A 22,535-nucleotide genomic window follows, 5' to 3' on the forward strand; every position below is an offset into this window, starting at 1 on the left:
CATTCCTATTTCCTTTTATATGAAGGACGGAGAGATTGTTTGGTATATATTTAGAGTATTAAATATATCTTTGTTATTATTTAGGTTTTATTATTTGGCTCAAGAAGAATTTCAAATGAGGTTATTTGACATGGTGTTGTTGTTGTTGTTTAGTCATTTAGTCGTGCCCGACTCTTCGTGACCCCCTGAAGAGAGCACGCCAGGCACTCCTGTCTTCCACTGCCTCCCACAGTTTGGTCAAACTCATGCTGGTAGCTTCGAGAACACTGCCCCACCATCTCGTCCTCTGCCGTCCCCTTCTCCTTGTGCCCTCCATCTTTCCCAACATCAGAGTCTTTTCCAGGGAGTCTTCCCATGAGGTGGCCAAAGTATTGGAGCCTCAGCTTCACAATCTATCCTTCCAGTGAGCAATTGACATGGTAATGCCCCAAAATTCTCATTCTTACATTTAAAGCCCATAAAATCTTGGACCAAGCTATTGAAATATTGCCATGCCATATACATGAATCCCATATACATAGGATTCATCCACACCTTCATTTGCCCCACCAATTTCCCCCATGAAAACCCATGGTTTAGAGTTGAATTGGAAGAAATAGCACTTGTTCCGATTTAGGTCTAAAGAGTGGGTTTTCAAGATGAGGTGGCTTACCTAATTTAGAGAGCAAGAATTTCTCTGTGGGGGAATGTCTATTTTACACCTTGGAGGGGGGGGATCCTTGTCAAATGCTACGATCATTACTATAGTCACCTTGCACCAAAACTGAGGCTGAAATATGTGTACTGCAATCAGTACCTGGCAGGTTTTTTTTTAAAAAAAAATATTTTAAAAAGATGTTTCAAATCAATCAATCAATCAATCAATCAATGTTTATCTCTGAGACACTGAAATACATTTCTATTTTATCTTATTAAGACAAGACAAAAGATGTTTCAAATAAATAAATAAATAAATAAATAAATAAATAAATTATTTTTTAAAAAAATCTGAGCCACAAAAGCAGGGCAAACCCACCCTACCCAATTTCGTATAGATTTCTTCCACTCCTCTTGCCCAGGCATCAAAAACCTATGCTATTTCTAGGGGGAACAAATGGTACTGCAATAACAGTGGAAGTTACAATTGTTCTAACATTGTAAAACTAATTAAGAACTGGAATGATCTATATTTATTTTGCAGTCCTGCAACAGCTGGTGCCTTTCTGAATGCAATACTTTGGGGAGATGCTTGTTCATCCTGTATAATTATCTAAGATCCCAATTATTCACTGTCCTTACTGCCACAGGCCATATTATTCCTTTAAATATTTATATAAAATAGCCCTCAAACTAGTCAGAAAGGGGGGAGACTTCATACAGTACTGTGTCGCCCTTTGTGAGGACCTTTCCGCCCTCTAAGTTTAGAGGGCAGGTAGCAGATCAGTTTATTAACAGGCTTTAGATTCAATGAGACTATGCTTTTGTAACCAGGTTGGTGACAGATGAGAATGATCAAGAAAGGAACTGATAGTTCTTTGTCAAAGGAAGACCATTTTTCCTTCTGGATGACAGGGTATTTCCTACAACTGTCCTTACAACTCCTGGTGTTGCTGCTGTTGCCTCAAACTGATTGCAATATGAATCCAGCTTTGTGTACCATGAATGATCCCCTCCGGGTGAGATACCAGTATTATCAGCCAGGGAGCTTTATCATTGGTGGGATCACTTCCCAGATCTTCTCATTTTCAGAGGGTGCAGACTTCGAAACACAGCCAAAACCAAAGTATGATGTTGAACCTGTGTAAGGAAGCCATTGTCTTGTTTTCCACTGCATACATTTGACTGTTTTGTGAACCTGGATATATAATGTAGCTATTGTGACTAATAGTGATTGGCTGCCTCATTCTCCTTGGATAAATTATATAAAAAGGTCCTACTAGCAATGATTTGGTTTTTTTAAAATAACCACTTGGGTTTCTATACTGGAGGGAATGGTGTTCACTTTTTTGTGGCAGGGATGCACGTGTAGATTCCTTGTTAGACTTGATTCTATAATTTATCTCACACTACATACTTCTATAATTTAAACCCAACCCTATGACTATGTATTCAGCTTTCCCCTCTCTGGCCCAATGCATACATTCTAATTATCATTGCTGTCAGACAGATCAAAACAGCAAATAAGTTCCAATGACTATAATGGTTAGACTGACTGGAGAGAACTGTGAAGAACTTCTTGTTTACTATTGCATTGGTTGCAGTGAGACAAAGAGATCGAATGATGATTATTAGCTTAGCTATTAAAAAGCAGGCCGTTAGGTGAAACTCAGTGGTTATATTATAAGCGAGAGAGAGAGAGAGAGAGTGTATTTATAAGGAAAGCATTTAGAAAGGTGTCCATGCAATATTCTGGAAATTACTAAAGTTTTCAAAAAAGTATTGCCTTCACCAAAGGCTTCTGAACAAATTAATTAGTCATGGGATAATAAGACATTAACTGGTTGACAAACTGAAAACAGAGAGTAGGAAGAAGAAATGGACATCAGTGTGGTGATCTTCCAAAGATCTGTATTGGGAACAATGACGTATTTTGAAGTTAAGCAATGAGATGAATTGTAAAAAATAAAAAGGGATTGTGAGGAGTTGAGAAAGGATATTTCCCCAAAATTGAATTGGCATTAAAGTGACAAACATAGCTCAGTGTCACTCTGGAGCAAATTATCTATCTATGAACACACAGAGAGAGATGAGATCTGATATGACAGTGACTGACTATGTCATGATTCAATTAAAATGTCAGCCCTCTATGTGACAGTTTTGAAAAGGCTTTATTAAATATTATGGATTCAGAAATACCATAATGCCTTTGTACACTCTACCTTTGTACATTTGGGATGGTCTGCAGTTCTGGGAGCCAAATCTTGAAAAGGATATTGTAGAGTTATAAAAAAAACACAGAAAAGAGCAAAATGAATCATTATGGGACTGAAGCAATTCCATTATAAGGAAAAGGTTGTAACTTTTGAAACCTTTTACTTTAGAAAAAAATGTTGAGGAAGGCAAGGGCATTACAGAGGTTTCTAAAATGGTTTGGATTAAATGAGGAGACATTTCTTTTCCTCCCTGTCTCATAATTTTAGAACTGAGGCTCATCCAATGAAGCTGAATGGTTAGATATTCTGGGCAGACAATATATAGCCACCGCTTACCCAAACATAAACTATGGAACTAACTATCACAATATGTAGAGATGGCCACCAACAAAAATGTTCTCAAAAGGCTATTGAAACCTACTAGTCTATGATGACCAGGGATTTCTTTTCAGCTGGAATTCACAGGAACTCAGTTCTGTCACATCTCAGGTGGATGTCATTGCCATTATAAGAGAACAATGGAGGTATTTATAGTGAGTCCCAGCACCTCTTTTTCTAGAAAAATAGCAGCAATGATTACTAGGTGTTACACCCAGGTTTAGAGCCAACAGGCAGCTGAATAATAATCTGCTGGGAAAGAGGCAGTGGGAAAGGGCTATTGCTCACATGTTTTCTGTCTGGGTTTCCCATGGCTATCTGCTTAGACACTGTAGAAAAAAAGATGCTGGACCAGATCGACCCACCAGGGCTTTGCTGATGTTGAGATGATGTAGGTACAGGAGGCAATGCTGAAAGCTGCTCCTACAAAAGAAGTCAAGTATAGAAAGGAGATATCGAGACAGAATGCCAGTTAATGCATTATGAGTCTAGTTTTTTCTTCTTCTCTACTATAGTGTGATGGTGAAAAAATATCAGCATGTCTTGTCCTTGGCGTATGCTGTCAAAGAGATCAATGAGAACTGCAAGATCTTACCCAACATCACTTTGGGGTTCCATATCTATGACAGTCACTTTGATGCACAGATAACTTACCAGAACACTTTGAATCTTCTCTTTAATCAGAAGAGGATTGTTCTCAACTACAACTGTGATATGCAGAAAAATCTAATTGCTGTCATTGGAGGCCTTGACTCTGAAACCTCCTTCCACATAGCTACTGTCTTAGGCCTCTACAAGATTCCACAGGTAGGATGACACAGGAAAGGTCCCAGATTTAATTCCCGGCATCTCCATGTAGGCCCAGGAGAGAGCTCTGTCTAAAATCCTTGAGAGGCACTGCCAGTCAGTACAGTCAATTCTGAGTTAGATGGCCTAAGAAAGATGGACCATGCACAGGGTAGGAAAGAAGCACCAAAAAGAAAATGCACACACTGATGCACAATACTAAATTAATGCTGAATTGTGTTAATATGTTAATAGTCAGAGGAATTATAAATAAGTAAATAAAACTCATATACTATATTGGAAGGCATTGGATTAATGTGCAAGGAATGAAGGCTTTACAAATGAAGGTGGCAGAACTCTCTTTTAAAATCGTCTCTCCGACCCAGTGACATAGACTCTCCCTTCAGGATAGGCAGCCTTGTCATGTCTCAGGTATGATAGACTCTCCCATTGTTGGCCCTATCAGATATTGTTTTAGGACAGTGCAACTGGTTCACTTGCATTGAGTGCCGGTGCCACACATGGTGCTTCAACAAGGATGTAGAACGGAGGGCAAGAGGTGGAGGGCACCAAATTTTAGCATCGGACAGGGTGCCGCTGATATTTCACAGCAATAACAGCAGCAGCAGCAACAATTTTATTATTGATACTCCATCCATCTGATTGAGTTGCCCCAGCCACTCTGGGTGGCATCCAACATAATAAAAACACAGCAACTGTCCAACATTAAAAACTTCCTGATACAGGGCTGCCACTGGCTCTGTCTGCAAGGAGTAAAATAGGAAATATTCCCCAGTTATCACATTTTACATTTACTTTTCTGGATTAGGAAGACATTAATTACTGATCACCCTCCCTGTCCTGTCCATGCTTACCTGCAAGTGTAACAACAAAGAATACCAAATTGATTGGTTGATTCTCATCTACCTTCACCTAAATCTTTAAGGATTAAAAGATGGGGCTGTTTGAAATTTGCTATTCATTTTATAAATGATCCTTGTATTTTGCAAATAAGTTTGGACTCTTCGCTTTTTGAAAATATTCAATACATTATTGAATAAGCAGGAAAATCCTGCAAACTCCTAGCATCATCTAACATCAGAACTACCACCAACAACAACGAGAACAGAGGAAGGAAGGAAGGCAGGAAGGAAGATTTGAGGGGTAGATGTTCTGAGATGTTGTGAGAAGTTAAAAGTGGCGAGAGATCCCACATGCATAATAACATAAGAAGAGCCTGCTAGGTCAGGCCAGTGGTCTGTCAGTTCCAAAATCCTCTTTTCACAGCAGCCAAACAGATGCCTATGGGCAAACTAAAATACCAATGGGCAAACAAGGTGCCTAAGGTTTTAGCATGGACAATTTTGAGCAGCAAATATGAAAGAAACTATTACTATTATAATTAAGTGAACATTTCCCCCAATGGAAACAAACATTATTTTCCTTGCTTAGGTCACCTATTGTTTATATGCACCAGGTGTGAGTGATGTAACTCAGCGCTCTCCGTTATATCGCATGGTGCCGAATGAAGAGCAGCAGTACACCGGAATTGTCAAGCTGCTGCTCCATTTCCAATGGAAGTGGGTTGGGATCCTGGCCATGGGTGATGATAAAGGAGAAAAATTCATCCAGACCATGGACCACATCTTTTCCCGGAATGGTATCTGTACAGCCTTCGCTAAAAGGATGCCAAAACAGAGCAACATTTTAGGTGTGATTAACTTTTACGACATTTATATGGATATAATAGCTTCACTAAATGACACAAGCGTCAATGTCTGTGTTGCAAGTGCTGATCCTCACATGATGTTGATTTTGCAAGTAGTGCTCAATCTAATTGAAAGGGATATTAAGATCCCCATAAGCAAGGTGTGGGTTATGACAGCCCATTGGGACTTTTCATTGGAGCCATTTTTCCACAATCTGGATGTAAAGATTTTCCACGGTGCCTTGTCTTTTGCCATTCATTCTACTGAGGTGAAGGGGTTCAAAGATTTCCTTCAGATCCGGAATCCCTCCATCTCTGATGAAGATGGCTTTATGGGGGCCTTCTGGGAACAAGCATTCAGCTGTTCATTAACTGCAGGTACTGACATGGGTAATGGATACTGCACAGGAAAGGAGACGCTAGAGAGACTGCCTGGACCTTTTTTTGAAATGAGTATGACCAGCCAAAGTTATAGCATTTACAATGCTGTATACACTGTTGCACATGCACTGAATGCCTTATATGCATCTAGAAACAGATACAGAACCATTGTGGAGAGAGACCTTCTGGAGATTTCAAAGACAAGTCTTTTAAAGGTGATGTACCATATGTTACTGGCTATTTATATTTTTAGGAACTGACTATGAAATTGACAATTTTTTTTATTTTTTTATATGGGACCATCAATGTGCAATTATTATTATTAACTATTATTATTATTATTATTATTATTATTATTATTATTATTATTTATACCCCAGCCACTCTGGGTCGCTTCCAACAAAAGATAAAAAATACAGTAAAACATCAGTCATTAAAAATTTCCCTAAACAGGGCTGCCTTCAGATGTCTTCTAAATGTCAGATAGATTTTTATTTCTTTGACATCTGATGGGAGAGCGTTCCACAGGGCGGGCACCACTACCGAGAAGGCCCTCTTCCTGGTTCCCTGTAACTTTGCTTCTCGCAGTGAGGGGACCCCCAGAAGGCCCTCGGTGCTGAACCTCAGTGTCTGGGTTATATGATGGGCATGGAAACGCTCCTTCAGGTATACTGGACTAAAGCCAGAAGACTAAAGACTTTAGCCAGAATATTAAAGGCCAATTTCTTAGGTTGTTTGGAATGTACTTCCTGATAAGCTGGTTTATGCAGGAGCCCCTCCAAGAAGAGTGCAGTGGTCAACTGAGTTTATAAGGCATGGGTAGGCAAACCCATGCCTTAAATACCCGGGATCCAGATCCGGCCCAGTCGCCATCTAAATCCGGCCCGCGGACGGTCTGGGAATCAGCGTGTTTTTACATGAGTAGAATGTGTGCTTTTATTTAAAATGCATTTATCAGTTATTTGTGGGGCATAGGAATTCGTTCATGGTTGTTGTTTTTTCAAAATATAGTCCTGCCCCCCACAAGGTCTGAGGGACAGTGGATCGGCCCCCTGCTGAAAAAGTTTGCTGACCCCTGATATAAGGGGTAAGAAAACATTTTCAGGTATCATGGTCCCAAGCTGTGTAGGGTTTTATATGCAAAAACCAGCACTTTGAATTTAGCCCAATAGCTAATTGGCAGCCCATGCAATTCTTCAAAAAGTGGGGTAATATACAGTATAAGCAGTACTCTGTCCCAGTGTATGGGGTATTTTGCACCAACTACAGTTTCCAGACCAATCTCAAGGGCAGTGCCGCACAGAGCACATTGCTTATAAAGCACATTCACACTTCAAAAATCTGACTTAAACATCTTTTACTCTAGCTTCATGCTTTTCTTAGGAGCATCTCATTCAACAACAGCGCTGGTGACAAAGTGTCCTTTGATGAGAAGGGTGAATTGTTAGCTGGTTTTGATATTATCAATTGGGTCACTTTCCCAAACAAATCTTTCCTAAAAGTGAAAGTAGGAAGAATGGAGCCTCAAGAACCACTGGACGGACAGATCTCCATCAATGAGACAATGATTACATGGCACAACCAATTGAACCAGGTAGGGACAGACTGGATAGTCTAGGGTACACTGTTGATCAGTTAATCCTACTCTTGGAAGCCATTTGTGAAAAGCTGGAATAGAACTAAAACATATGAATGAATAAGGGAGTAAATACTAAATATTGTTTGACCTTCCCCACCCCTTTTGTAAAATCAATTTTAAGTAGCACCTGTTTTTCCTAGAAAAAAAGGTGCTGGCACTCAAAAGCAGCTCCTGCCCTGACCATCGTGAGTGCCACCATCTAGGCAACCAGAACGCATACGACCAGCAGCAGTGCACAGTGCACAATGTGGAAAGCGCATCACATGCTGCACCATCCATTCTCAGACTCCTTGGGGAGTAAGATTTGTGTGCTCAAGTCAGCCCGGTGTGTGTGTGTGTGTGTGTGTAGCAGTGACCGTACCCCTGCAGACCTTCTCCCATGGCACAGGTCCCCACGCAGCTGAGCATTGATTGTAGGGGGAGGGTGCCAATACTGTGTACTGGTGAGTACCACCAGAAAAAAAGGATTGGTTTTAGGGGAGAAGATAAATTGGAATGAGGACAAAGGATCATTTTCTGTGTGAAAGTCCCAAATCAGATATTACTTAGGGAATGCAAACCTAATTCCGTATGAGATCAATGTTTCTTTTTATTATTCTTAACATTTTTTTCCATTTTTTTAATAAAAAACAACAACCACAAAACTATTTCATTCTGTTTTGTAGCAGTTCACTAACACACACACATACACAGCACTGAAAAAAGAATGTGCCATTCTCTGTCAGTACTTGAAACATTCCTCTTCTTTCCCGAGTTAGTATCAATAGCAGCCTGAATACAACCTCCCTGTGAAGCATATGATCTTTTGTTACAATTTAGCAACCTGTTCATTACAATATGAAATTGCACAATGCTATATCTTCTTTCTGTAATGGTTTTACTCACCAAGGCTTCTCTTCCCCAGTGTGATCCCAGCCTACCAGGTATTAAACGGTGCACATGCTGGCATTACAACTCTACAAAGTTCTGTAAGAGGACAATGGGTTAATTTAAAGGGTGATCATATGAGGAAACCTCAACTTATTTAGAGTGAGGGGGAAAATTCCCGAATGACTCAAAACATAGATCCTATCTTTTCAGCAATTCATCCAGCATGACCCCACCAAGAAAACACCCTGCTAAAAGGAAGTGGTATCTTCTAAGACTGCTGACCCCCCCCCCCTTCATGTTAACTCTGGTTAACTCTGAATAAACATACAAAACCCTATCAGAGGCACATGATGCTTCAGCAACCTCACTGTTATGAGAGATTTTAGAAATGTTATCTCTTCCCTTTTATGAACAGGCTACCCCCCTTGCCTTGTGTAATGACTACTGCTATCCAGGTTTCAGCAGAAAAAAGAAGGAGGGCAAGCCATTTTGTTGCTATGAGTGTCTTCCATGTCCAGAGGGGAAGATTTCAAATGTGAAGGGTAAGGAGACATCATTTTCTAAAGGATGTTCAGAACCATTTTTTATCTCATAGGGTTATGCCACAAAATAATAATAAATACTTTTTTAAAACCTTTGCTGATCCATTATGAGCAATTGCATTTGAAAATGATCAAAAGAGAGAAACTTTGCTGAAATTCTCATCTGCAAGGTTTATTCACATTCCATTTGTGATGGCCAAAGAGTGTTCGTGAGTGCATTTTATTTCATTTTGCCAGTAATCTAACCAGTTGACTGCAGTCTGCAGGCTTCCCACATGCCTATGCTTCAATAGGGGGGGGGGAATGACATGGGGCTTTTTCAGATCAGGAAGCAAGGGAGGCTGGAAGGCCTATAGAGTGCTGGATAAAACTTTCGTTGAAAGACAGAAAACCACACACACACACCACCCTAGACCACCCTACAACAGTCACCATCAGGAATATTAGACAGAAATTTGTACAGCCCATCCAATCCACCCTGAGGTTCCCACTCTTTCCTATCAAGTGCCAACTAAGGGACCACCTGCTCCACTTTGCATCCTCTGGTCAGATAGTTCGGGGGGGGGGGATGCTAAATAAGAGAGTTTTTCGTTTTCCCCTAAACCTAGATAAGCATATGACCAGGAAGCAGGGGCAAGAAGGAGATGTATCTTCTAACCCCTTCTAATTGAAATTAGAGGGGTTAATTTTTCATGGTGCTGCTTTACAAGGGTCTTTCCTGCATTTGAAACAAATGCACTTCTGGGCTAAGCATTTCCTCATACTAGCCACAGGGAAACTAAATAGTTCTATGGTAATCTGCCAGCATGTTAGATAATCAACAATAACATCAGTCCATGCAATAACATCAGTCCATTCAATATCTCTATTATACTTCGGTAATACAGTATAATATGGAAGAACTTGTTGATTAAAATACTATTACCTTTTTCTTTTTTCTTTTTAAAGATATGGATGATTGTTTTGAATGCCAAGAACATAAATATCCTAATAAAGAGAGAAACGAGTGCCTTCTGAAATATCTGAACTTTTTATCTTATGATGAACCTTTGGGCATCAGTTTGACTGTTTTGGCTCTGTCACTATCTTCAACGACAGTGTTGGTGTTTGGAATCTTTGTCAAGCACCGGAAGACTCCTATTGTCAAAGCCAACAACCAGAACCTCACCTACACTCTGCTCATCTCCCTCCTGCTCTGCTTCCTCTGCTCCTTGCTATTCATTGGCAAGCCTCAGGCACTAACTTGTCAGTTACGACAAACTGCTTTCGGTATCATCTTTTCGGTAGCTGTTTCTTCTGTTTTGGCAAAAACCCTCACTGTGGTTTTGGCTTTCATGGCTACCAAGCCAGGATCCAAAATAAGGAAATGGGTGGGGAAAAGATTCTCAAACTCTATTATTTTCAGCTGTTCAGTTATCCAAGTAGGTATTTGCATACTATGGCTATGTACAGACCCTCCCTTTCCAGATTTAGACATGCATTCTCTTCCTGAAGAAATTGTAGTGGAATGCAATGAAGGATCAACCCACATGTTCTACTATATTCTTGGTTACATGGGATTACTGGCTCTTGTCAGCTTTGTTGTGGCTTTCTTTGCTCGGAGACTGCCAGACACTTTTAATGAAGCCAAATTCATCACTTTCAGCATGCTGGTGTTTTGCAGTGTTTGGCTTTCTTTTGTTCCAACGTTTCTGAGCACCAAAGGCAAATACATGGTGGCTGTGGAGATCTTCTCTATCTTGGCCTCCAGCGCAGGGATACTGGGTTGTATTTTCTCCCCTAAATGCTATATAATTGTCCTCAGACCTGAACTGAACAGTAAAGAGCAGCTAAAAAAGAGAAATAACTAAAAATCAAAACAACTGAAATCATGTACTCAGAAGTAAATCCAGTTGACTGAAATAGACTTTATTTCCATTTAATTTTGCTGAGCAAGTAGCTGGAATATGTCCAATGAGAGTCTGAAGATAGGATATTGACCACTAATCAGAGGTGGCATATTTACAAATACATCTCTGGTCCCCCCCAAAATGCTATGCTTTTCTCTACATAAAGATTCCTTGGTTTAAATGTTAGGTTAATGTTGTCCATCAGTTATGTTTGCTTAAAAGGTTTCCAGTTCAAAGAAACATGTTCCAGTGCCTCTACAATTGTTCCAGTGCCATCATTAAAACTAATTTACAGTTGATCCATGTGGACACTGTGCCATGTCATATATAGATTATCACTATTTTTATTTATTAAATGTATATACACCCCTTCATCAAGAGACCACAGGATGGTTTAAATAATAAAACACAAATTAAACAATTTTATAATAGTAAAGTGGGGGGAAGACAAAACCCATCCTGCTTTAAAAGGTCACAGAATCATTAACAGCCAAAGAGGAATGTTTTCACATGGTGCCAAAATATATGCTGGGTAAATCATTCTGCAAACAGGGACCCACCACAGAAAAGGCCTGTTATGATGTTGGCATCCTCCAAACCTCCCTTCTTCATATGCCTTCTCCTCCATTATCATATTTTTAGTGCCAGGTGTTTGATTCTGGATTATTTTATTGATGTTTAATGTGCGGTAAACCGCTTTAAGATTTTTCTTAAAAATATAAAGTGGCATAGAAATGAAAATAATAAACAAATAAAAACAGGCCTGCTCCAGGCCTTGGGCTCATTAAACAATCTATGGCCTCCTAGACTGTCCAAATTTCAGTGGCACCCTTGGTGACAGCAAAATCCAGCACCCCTCACCTCTCACCTTCTGTTGCACTTCGCGGTTGTGGTGTCTGCTACAGTGCCCCAGAAGCTTCACACCAAGTGTGACCAAACTGTGTGACCAAGCCAGTAGTTTGACTGCCCACTCAAGAAGAATATTAACAACAGATTACGCCACTGCATTAAGACTTACATTGGCTACCAATGAGTTAATAAGGTAAGCTGAAGGTGTTGCTGCTGGCATAGGTTTAAAAAGCACTTTGCAGCTTGGGACAGGGTTAAAGGTCATTTCACTTATCCTTATCCTTATACTTATCCTTCATAATATATCCCACCTTTTCCCCAGTTTGGGACTCAATGTGTGGCTTACACACATAAAGTAGAACAAGCTAAAGACATAGAAAAGAGAACCATTAAAATGCAATTAAACCACAATAGAATTGAAATAAGATTAAAAGATGCATTTGAAATTGACCCAGTATGTTTCCGAGCACAATTCAAAGTGCTGGTGCTGACCTTTAAAGCCCTAAATGGCCTTGGTCCTGTATACCTGAAGGAACGTCTCCACCCCCATCATCCAGCCCGGACACTGAGGTCCAGCGCTGAGGGCCTTCTGGCAGTTCCCTCGCTGCGAGAAGTGAGGGAACCAGGCAGAGGGCCTTCTCGGTAGTGGTGTCTGCCCTGTGGAATGCCCTCCCAGCATTCAAGGCAAGGCAATAAACAACTATTTTACTTTTAAAAGACAACTGTTTAGGGAAGTTTTTTAATGTCTGATGCTGTATTGTTTTTAATATTTGGTTGGAAACTGCCCAGAGTGGCTGGGGAAACCCATCCAGATGGGCGGGGTATAAATAATAAATTATTTTTATTATTCTAAATTATTATTATTAATAATAATAATTGAACTAATTACTGCACTGTGCAGGAGAGGTTCTGCATCGACCATCTCATCAGGCGGTCCTTCCCTTTGAAATGGAACTCTTACAAAATGGACCTGGGCCATTTTGCAAGCAAAGCATGTTCATTATGGTCCATCTGTGGGTATTAGATTTTCTCTCTAGTTTTGTGGAACGTAGGCATTTACAGTGGTACCTCCGGTTAAGTACTTAATTTGTTCCGGAGGTCCATACTTAACCTGAAACTGCTCTTAACCTGAAGCACCACTTTAGCTAATGGGGCCTCCTGCTGCTGCCATGCTGCCGGAGCACAATTTCTGTTCTCATCCTGAAGCAAAGTACTTAACCCGAGGTAATATTTCCGGGTTAGCGGAGCCTGTATTCTGAAGCGTATGTAACCTGAAGCGTATGTAACCTGAGGTACCACTGTATTGCCTGTCTCACAACAGAGGACACAAGAGCTTTGTCAAGAGGAGTAAAACATGATTTGCTCAATGGTTCTATTACACATAATGCCAACTAGATTGCAATGCACCAGGGACTATGAACCATAAAATTATCTCAAGGCACTGTGATTCAGCCTTCCTCCGGCAATAGCCACATAGCACTTTGGTGTCAACAAGTATATGCCAGAGTGAAATTCAGAATGTTTATAAAGACTACCCAGTTCCAATGAGAACTGATCTACCACGTATACCAACAGCCTGAGCTGCTCATAGCAACAGATTTCAGTGGAGGTTGACAGTGGAGGATGATAATGAGTTTAAACTGAAACAGGTGCTTTAATGTTAAGAAGAGTAGACTTCCATCTCCGGATATTAGAGGTACTCTTGTTGCTGCTACCCATCATGTTCCCTCTATTTTCAGCACATCCTGCTTTGCATTGTGTGACTGACCCCATCCATGTCCAACACCAATATTATCAGCCTGGGCACTTCATCATTGGTGGCATCACTTCACAGCTATTCTTACCCTCCTTCACTCCACTATACTTCAAGGAGAAGCCAAATGAAATGCTTGCTGATGAATATGCGTAAGGAGATTTTTCATTCTCTGGGTAAAAAAGTCCCAAGTTGGGGAAATACTAGATAACAGAAGCAAAGCTATGTTCAAGAAGCAATCTGCTCGTGGTGGCAGGTGCTCAATGAGACTTGTAAGATGGAAAGCAGGGAGACCAACAGCAGGTAGAGTTGGAGTCAATAAGGAGAAGAGCCACCCCTGGACTGGTTGTAAATAGAGATGGGGGAGTACTTTGATTTCATTCACAATTAAAAACAGCCTGCCTCTTTCACAATTGCTGGAACAATAGGGGAAGAGTCAGACACAACTAAACGACTAAACAATAACAACAAAAGAGCTATCCCTTCAAATTCACACTTTTCTGAATTCTGCAATGCAGTTTTCCATCTAAAGAGTGTGTACAAAAATGCAAATAATAGGGTAAAGTGTCACTATAAATACACACTGTTTATTGTTACAGACAGCATATAAAACTGTTGCAAAATTTCATAAAATCATGAGTATATTAGGCAAAATTTACAATGAAAGTGATGAATTTTCATGTATAAGCGTCATGAACAGAAAAGGATGACAAGTGGGGAAATCCATGAACTAATCCCCATGGATGCATTAGCAATTTTTTGAGCAGGTTTACTCTTTATATACAGTACTGAACATCATCTTCTTGCATTCTTTATATATTTGCTATGGTGATTCTGTGCAGCACAGAGCAAATATTTAATGGAATTGAAACTCCCTTCTCATCCATACGAAATAAATATACAGGTTTGATGATGGACAGTGTGGATTAGTCTGCAGACTATACACCAGCGAAAGCAGGAAAACCCATTATAGGCATCATCTTTTTTCTCTTGCTTCAGTGCAGTCCCAAAGAACTACCAGCATGCCCTATCCTTAGTCTTTGCTGTGAAGGAAGTCAATGAGAATGCCAAGATTTTACTAAACATCACTCTGGGGTTCCAGATCTATGACAGCTACTTCAATGCAAGGATGACTTATCAGAATACTTTGAATCTTGTCTCTCGCCATGAGAAGACTGTTCCCAACTACAAGTGTGGTGCTGAGAAGAACCTGATAGCTGTCATTGGGGGTCTTGACTCTGAAACGTCAATCTACATGGATTCCATCTTAAGCTGCTACAAGATTCCACAGGTAACATGATTCTAACCGGGTTGAAGCATTCACAACTGGGACATGTTTTATTATTGTATATTCCCAGGCTTTGGGTGTGAGTGAAGGGAGAAATGTGTGTGAAGGGAGAAAAGGATTCGTTACAAACACAAAGCAGATGACACTGGTGCACTCGCTTTAGAGTGGGGAAGAGTCACCAGTTGTAGCAAATAGGATAATAGGTCACACACAAAAACATTTTGACATCACAGAAAAGCTTCTGATGAAAGCAGGGGGAGCTTGATGTCAAATTTTTTTTCCAGTTGTTTCAATTAATCTCATGGTGAAATTGTTTATATGGTTTATACTCCAGTATAAGGTCCAGTGGAAAACAGGAGAATGAGTGTAAGATAAAACTCTCTGAGTGTCCCTGGACCTAGTATCAGCTCTATGTGCAAATTCTCATCACATTTGGAAGGTTCAGCAGAGGTTCTTAAGAATACAATTATCAATTAGGATTGGGCTAAGCGATCCTGAGCCCCATTGCTTTGTAGGATACAGTTTCTCAAATCATACTTGCCCTTCGCTTACAGGCCATATGTCAGAGTCCAAAAGTTAAAAAATAGGATGAAGGAGAAGGAGAATCAGCAGTCTCTGGCACTAGGCCTTGATGTTAAAAGTTCCTAAAATGACCAGCTTGAACAGAAACAGAGACTTAAATTCGTCTTCTTCTTTGGCGATCACTCGTAGCCGAGTAAGATTGTCTTCCATAAACACTGTTTTAACAATGAGTCTGAAAGTGACTGTGGAGGCCAATTCTAGACCCACATGGGGACATTGGTTCCTGGGTGGGAGTTGATCACAGTGTGGATTTGCCAAGCGTGCCTTCCTCTTAACACGTTTCTCCCTTGGTTCTGAGTTTGAGTGTCTTCAAAGTCCATGACACCTTTGGTAAAGGCTGTTCTCCAACTGGAGAGCTCGCAGGCCAATGTTTCCTAGTTGTCGGTGTTTATACTACTTTTTTTTTTTTAGCTTTGCCTTGAGACAGTTTTTAAACCTCTTTTGTTGACCACCAGCATTACGCTTTCCATTTTTAAATTCGGAATAGAGTAGTTGCTTTGGAAGACGATAATCAGTACAAGGAGCTAAACAGAACTTCTGTCTCTGCTGGGCTAATCATATGACCTTGATCCCCTTCTCTCTCTCTCCTTTGTTCATGTCTAGATCACCTATTCTATAGCACAGAGTGCAAAACAACATATTTCTTCCTTATACCAAATGACACCAAGTGAAGCAAATCAATACAATGGGATTGTTCAGCTTCTTGTGTATTTCCAATGGGTATGGGTTGGGATCTTTGTCACAGCTGACAATAAAGGAGAAATGTTTGTGAAGACACTGACACGCCAGTTTTCCTTGAGTGAAATCTGTGCGGCCTGCATTGAAAGATGGCCAAGTGCCAGTCAATTTTTCAAAATTTATGAGATGATCGAGAAATGTCAGGAAGTGGTCATTTCCCTGAGCAAAACCAATGTCAATGTGTTTGTTGTAAATGCAGACACTTACACCATGAAGTTTTTGCAGTGGATGCTAATAACGGGTGTAATGTATGGTGTGAGGCCAATAAGCAAGGTCTGGGTTATGACTGCCGACTGGGATTTCTCATCAGAAACATTTCACAGAGATCTGGATATACAAAACTTCCATGGTGCATTATCCTTTGCCATTCATTCCAGTGAGGTTAAGGGGTTCCACAATTTCCTCCTGAACCTAAATCCCCACTCTGAGACCGATGGCTTTATCAGCTTCTTCTGGCAACAGGCATTTGGTTGCCAGTTTCTAGATGTGGAGACGGAGGAGGAATCCTGCACTGGTGAGGAGAAGCTGGAGAGCCTTCCTGGGGCTTTTTTTGAAATGCAAATGACCAGCCAAAGCTACAGCATCTACAATGCCGTCTATGCTGTGGCACATGCTTTGCATGCCATGTTGGCATCCAGAACCAAATATGGAAAGATGATGCTTGGGCACTATGTGGGACTTCATGAGCCACAATATTTTCAGGTAATGTCTAGCATTGGAAAGTAGATCATTTTTTAAATGAACAACCCAATCATAAGACTAAAGCTTAGAGAGCACCTAAAGAGCCTTCCACATCACCAGAGAATGTTGCTTTTTCATTTGGTTCTTTGGAAAGTTGTAAATACAGTATTTATTATTATAAGGGCACAGAAGTGCTCCTAATGAAGGTGAGACTCAAACACATGGTTCCTTGAGTATAAGCTGCAGAAATCTACTGCTAATAAAAAGTTGTCTCTTCAGAAATTAAGGATATTTGTTACATATTTCTTTTTACTATCAATAGATGGTTCAGATTTCAATGAGATCTGATATAAAATACCACAATTAAGTTTAAAAGTGCTAACAAACATATTTGTAAACTACCCAAACATGCCATATATTTTTACCCAATTGTGATAAAAACTACTGAAGTACTTTATTCTGGGTTGTCAAGGAAAACACACTTTCATTGGTTTGGTGAAATTCAATAAGCAGTTCAAGAGTCTTTGTTGTATTACCGTATTTTTCGCCCTATAGGACACACTTTTTCCCCTCCAAAAATGAAGGGGAAATCTGTGTGCATCCTATGGGGTGAATACAGGCTTTCGCTGAAGCTTGGAGAGCGAGAGGGGTCAGTGCGCACTTCAGGAAGCTATCAGCAAGCCTGGGGAGCCCGCGGGAGTTCCCGCAGGGCTCCCTAGGCTGCGGATAGCAGCCTGCTGTCTGGCGCGCGTGCGCCCTGAAGCAGAGCGCCCCTCGGGCCAGGCAGATATCCGCAGCCTGAGGAGCCCTGCGGGAACTCCCGCAGGGCTCCCTAGGCTGCGGATAGCAGCCTGCTGCACGGAGCGCGGAGCGCGCTGAAGCAGCGCGCCCCGCACGTCCGGCAGACATTGGCCAGCCTCACAAGCTCGGGGGACAGCGGGGAGGCGCAGCACCGCCATCCCGCTGTTCCCCGACCTGGTTTTGGGGGGGGGAATAAAGGGGGGGGAAATCCTTTATTTCCCCCCCAAAAAACTAGGTGCATCCTATGGGACAGAGCGTCGTATGGGACGAAAAATATGGTAAGTTGTACGGAAGCATGCTGGCAAATTTAAGCCAAAAGTCTTGCCAATATTGCAATGCTTGTATGTTTTTATCAGGTACTGAAAAATATTGAATGGAAATGTTGATCTTAGGATTGATGGATATGGGTTGAGGATTAAATATGTAAATTAAAATTTAAAGCTCCTGTCCAAAATGTGTGGGGAAAATATGAGACCAAACAGGCTGTGAAGCCCGTTTTTTAGCAGAGTAAAACCACTTATCCAACTTGCACGGTCCCAGAAGCTAGGAATTAGGAAATTTCACAATTTATACCTGTTTATTTGTGTTCTGCTGATATTTCCTCACTTTCTACCTGTTGCTAAGAATAAACCACACAAATTTGAAAAACTAAAAAGGTTTACTTACATTCAATGAATGCAGCTACTACTTCGAGGTAAAAAATTTTTCTTAGTTTCTAAAATGGAATTTAGACAGGCATGTCTCCCCTTAAAACTCAAGGGGAGTTTCAACAAATACTGTGAATTGATCCCAGCATGAGAAAACAGAATCTTTGTAGTGTGTTCTCTATTTCTACCCAATTTACCATTCTCTTTTTTCCACTGAAGCTTCAACCTTTCCTGAGGAATATCTTGTTTAACAACAGTGCTGGTGACACTGTCTTTTTTAATGAGAAACATGAGCTAGAAGGTGGATTTGATATTATCAACTGGGTAACTTTCCCAAATAAGTCCTTCTTAAGAGTGAAAGTTGGGAAGATGGATCCCCAAGCACCACTGGGCAGTGATTTCTCCATTGATGAGAAGATCATTACATGGCACCAGAGTTTTAACCAGGTAGGACCCAGCTGCAGCTTCTGAGGTCTATAGGTAGACATTCACCAGATTTGTTTCATCATCATGTACACCCTGCTGAATGAGTTCCTTTTAGCTGCATTGATTCTTTGTATGTTAGGGATGGGTTGTTTACATGTCACTGTAGTGATCTTGGCTTTCAGGGTTTAAAACCGTGCAGCTCTTCCCTGAAACACCATTTGAAATGCCTAGACTATTTAGTTGAACCAAGATTTGTTGACCAGTGGTAGGGGTGTTGGTGTAGTGTGGCTAGCAGCAAAGGCTTAGAACCTTTGTAGTCATTCTGTGGAAGAACTTTTTAGGTGTCAGGGAATTATAAATTAATAAAAATTATAATTATTTTTTGGTGTGTTCTTTGGCTCCCATATACATCTGCCTACGCACTGTATTTCTGCTGTTGCCATGTTTGAGATTTCATTTTTATTAAGGTGGATTGTGAAATAATAATCCAAAAATGAAATAAATGTTTTATAATAAGAACATCCGCATGCAACAAGCACAGAAAGCATGCAATACAAAATTGTGCTTCGTAGGACTCTTTAGTTTCATTTCTGTGATTCATTTCTTTAAAGGAACCAAGTTGCCACTTCTCATCTTTAAAAACATATTATAAAATCTACACATATCAGTAGATATTCACATTTTCTTTGCCTGAACCATTTACTGGCTGAGTGGCTCAGTTGTTTAGAGCAAGGTGCTGATAATGCCAAGGTCACAGGTTTGATCCCTTTATAGGACAGCTGTATATTCCTGCATTGTGGGGGGTTTGAATACATGATCCTCAGAGTCCCCTACAACTCTATGATTCTATTATCTTTGTTGGGTTGAATATGCACAAATATTGGTGATTGTCACAACCATTGTAAAGTTAGTGGCACTTATTAATTAATTAATTTTTTAAAAAAAAAACCCTCTGGGTGCCTTATTTCAATGCAGCAGCCTATTGATGAAAAGGCAAAGAACAAACACAAATAGAATAGAATACATGCAATATCTTGTGTTTTATGGGCAGGTGGTGCCTCTTGCCTTGTGCAATGACCACTGCCATCCAGGTTACAGCAGACAAAGGAAAGAGGGGGAACCATTTTGCTGCTATGATTGTACTCCATGTCCAGAAGGGAAGATTTCAAACCAGACAGGTAGGGGACTGTATGCTATAGTATATCAACTATATTGAGAAGATGTTTTTGTCAGCTATTTATGAACAAATAGATGCCTTACAAAATATTTGAATATAAACCTTTACTTGTCTGGTTTTCAACCGTTGAACAAGTATTATCCATTCATGTATATATATGAATAAGACGCCTTACATAAGGCCTGAAGAGAAACGTTACTTGTCTGGTTGTCAACAGTTGAAAATCAAGTATTATTCATATATATATATATATAAATGTGCTTCTGTCCCTTGAGCCCAAGAGAGGGCTTAGTCCTTTTTTGTTTTCAAAGCTCCTTCATAGCTGAGCATAAGCTAATAATCCAAATCTTGACCATCCTCAAAAACCCCTCCAGACAATGTCTGCTTGAAGTCACCAAACTCCCACGCTCTCAGTCAAAGATGCAACTAACAGAAGAACCAACCAACCGTCAAGTACCAACTGCCTCCATCTTTCCCGAATACCATTTATTCTTTGTGAAATATATTTACTGTTCTTAAACCAAGGTACCACTGTACAAGTGTTTTATCATAAACAATCTTATAAATTACTAACTAGCATATCTTCTGCTTACCTCCACACCATAAAACTTCATGGATTGCATGGACACCAACTTACTTGATGACCAAAATTCTTGAATTTTCAATTCAAGAGTATTTTTTTGACAATATTCCTAGATGTGTTAACTGGATTATATCAGCACCTTTAGTCTTCCTTTGACATTTAGCTTCCTTACTGGTATAGGAAATAGTCTGAATATTGGTAAATGAAACTTCCTATTTTACAACCATTTCTACTAGTAAGCTGTGAAACATTCATGTTTAATTATTATTTCTCCATTCAAATAGCTTTGAAAGTTCTTATTGATGGACTAGGGATTTCTCCCCTCTAAACACACCCAAATTTCAATTCTATACACGTGTAAACACAAACATACATTTATGGAGCTTATCATTTAGATTTAATTCTGATTTGATTATCCACTGGAAAGAATCTTCCAAAAATAGCTTACCTTAAAGACAAAACATGTTAACACTCTAACAATTTCCTGAAAAAGATAATATTTTGTATCATGTATACTGTGAATTACACTGAATTATTTTACAGTGTCATTCAAAGTTTCCTGATCCGATACCATAAATATTTGTATCTCAGTAAGACTGAAAATGCTATAACTATAATCCTGATTTCTTTATACTTCGAGATATGGATGATTGCTTCCAGTGCCAAGAAGATCAGTATCCTAACCAAGAGAGAAACCAGTGCATCAGCAAGAAAGAAAACTTCTTATCTTATGAAGCACCTTTAGGCAACAGTTTGGCTCTTTTGGCTCTGGCTTTTTCTGCAACTACAGCTTTGGTGTTTGGAATCTTCATCAAACATCAAAACACTCCCATTGTCAAAGCCAACAACCGGAATCTCACCTACACCCTGCTCATCTCCCTCCTGCTCTGCTTCCTCTGCTCCTTGCTATTCATTGGGCGCCCCCAGTTACTGACCTGCAATCTACGACAAACTGCCTTTGGTATCATCTTCTCAGTGGCTGTTTCTTCCGTTTTGGCTAAAACCCTCACTGTGGTTCTGGCTTTCATGGCCACCAAACCAGGATCCAAGATGAGGAAATGGGTGGGGACAAGATTTTCCATCTCTATTGTTCTTGGTTCTGCTTCTATCCAGGCAAGTATTTGTATAGTATGGCTGGGCACTGACCATCCATTCCCAGATCTGGACATGCACTCTCTGCCTGAAGAAGTCATAGTGGAATGCAATGAAGGCTCAGTCAACATGTTCTACTCTGTTCTTGGTTACATGGGGTTGCTGGCTCTTGTCAGCTTCATTGTGGCTTTCTTTGCTCGGAAGCTGCCAGACACCTTTAATGAAGCCAAATTTATCACTTTCAGCATGTTGGTGTTTTGCAGTGTGTGGCTTTCTTTTGTTCCATCCTACTTAAGCACCAAAGGGAAGTACATAGTGGCCGTGGAGATCTTCTCCATCTTGGCCTCCAGTGCTGGAATCTTGGGTTGTATCTTCTCCCCAAAATGTTATATCATTGTCTTCAAGCCTGAACTCAACTCAAAAGGGCAGCTAAAAAAGAGAAATAAGTAACAATCTAACTATAAAAATCATTATAGTGGATAACGTTTTACATGTTTTAAGGTTTGTGTGTTTGGGAAGGGTTCAGCTTTCACGTTCTCTTGATATAGATGTTGCTTACTGTCAGAACTGCAGTCGTCAAAATGTGGAAAGCCTTACAGTAATTGCAACCTGCTCCAGTATAAAAATATGTGTCGTTTAGTACTAGTTGAAAAATTTGCTCATAGAAATATGTGTTTCCAAAAGCCGTAAATATCATGAAAAATTCTGTGCAGTTTGGTGGGATTTTATCATGTTCAGAACACAAGAAATATAGACACAAAGGAGTCCCTTTCCATGGTACAACATGAAATTTGGCCTTCCTAATGATCTTAAGTATTCTACTTATCTAATTAAATCTCTTTCAGTTCTATTGCTTTTATGTATTTATATTTG

General features: G+C 40.2%; 1 protein-coding gene and 1 pseudogene across 1 annotated transcript; both read left to right on the plus strand.

The window, feature by feature from the left end:
- The first annotated feature begins 1,487 nt into the window (after positions 1 to 1,487).
- Positions 1,488 to 11,042, plus strand: LOC128399015 (vomeronasal type-2 receptor 26-like; annotated as a pseudogene).
- A 2,882-nt stretch (positions 11,043 to 13,924) lies between these two features.
- Positions 13,925 to 22,331, plus strand: LOC128399016 (vomeronasal type-2 receptor 26-like). Its single transcript, XM_053360274.1, has 6 exons — positions 13,925 to 13,950; positions 14,647 to 14,938; positions 16,121 to 16,528; positions 18,604 to 18,831; positions 19,862 to 19,988; positions 21,211 to 22,331. Exons 1-6 carry the CDS (start codon positions 13,925 to 13,927, stop codon positions 22,110 to 22,112), a joined length of 1,983 nt encoding a protein of 660 aa, XP_053216249.1. The 3' UTR covers positions 22,113 to 22,331.
- Positions 22,332 to 22,535: the final 204 nt, after the last annotated feature.

This window comes from Podarcis raffonei, chromosome 13, assembly GCF_027172205.1.
Source record: "Podarcis raffonei isolate rPodRaf1 chromosome 13, rPodRaf1.pri, whole genome shotgun sequence".
Classification (NCBI taxonomy): domain Eukaryota; kingdom Metazoa; phylum Chordata; class Lepidosauria; order Squamata; family Lacertidae; genus Podarcis; species Podarcis raffonei.

Bases quoted from the DNA above. Each gene is read 5' to 3' on its own strand.
- LOC128399016 (XM_053360274.1), top strand. From the start codon at position 13,925: ATGGAAAGCAGGGAGACCAACAGCAG. The intron at 16,529-18,603 runs GTCTGGGTTATG...TTTCCACTGAAG, and splicing joins GTGTGAGGCCAATAAGCAAG to CTTCAACCTTTCCTGAGGAA. The intron at 18,832-19,861 runs GTAGGACCCAGC...TTTTATGGGCAG, and splicing joins GGCACCAGAGTTTTAACCAG to GTGGTGCCTCTTGCCTTGTG.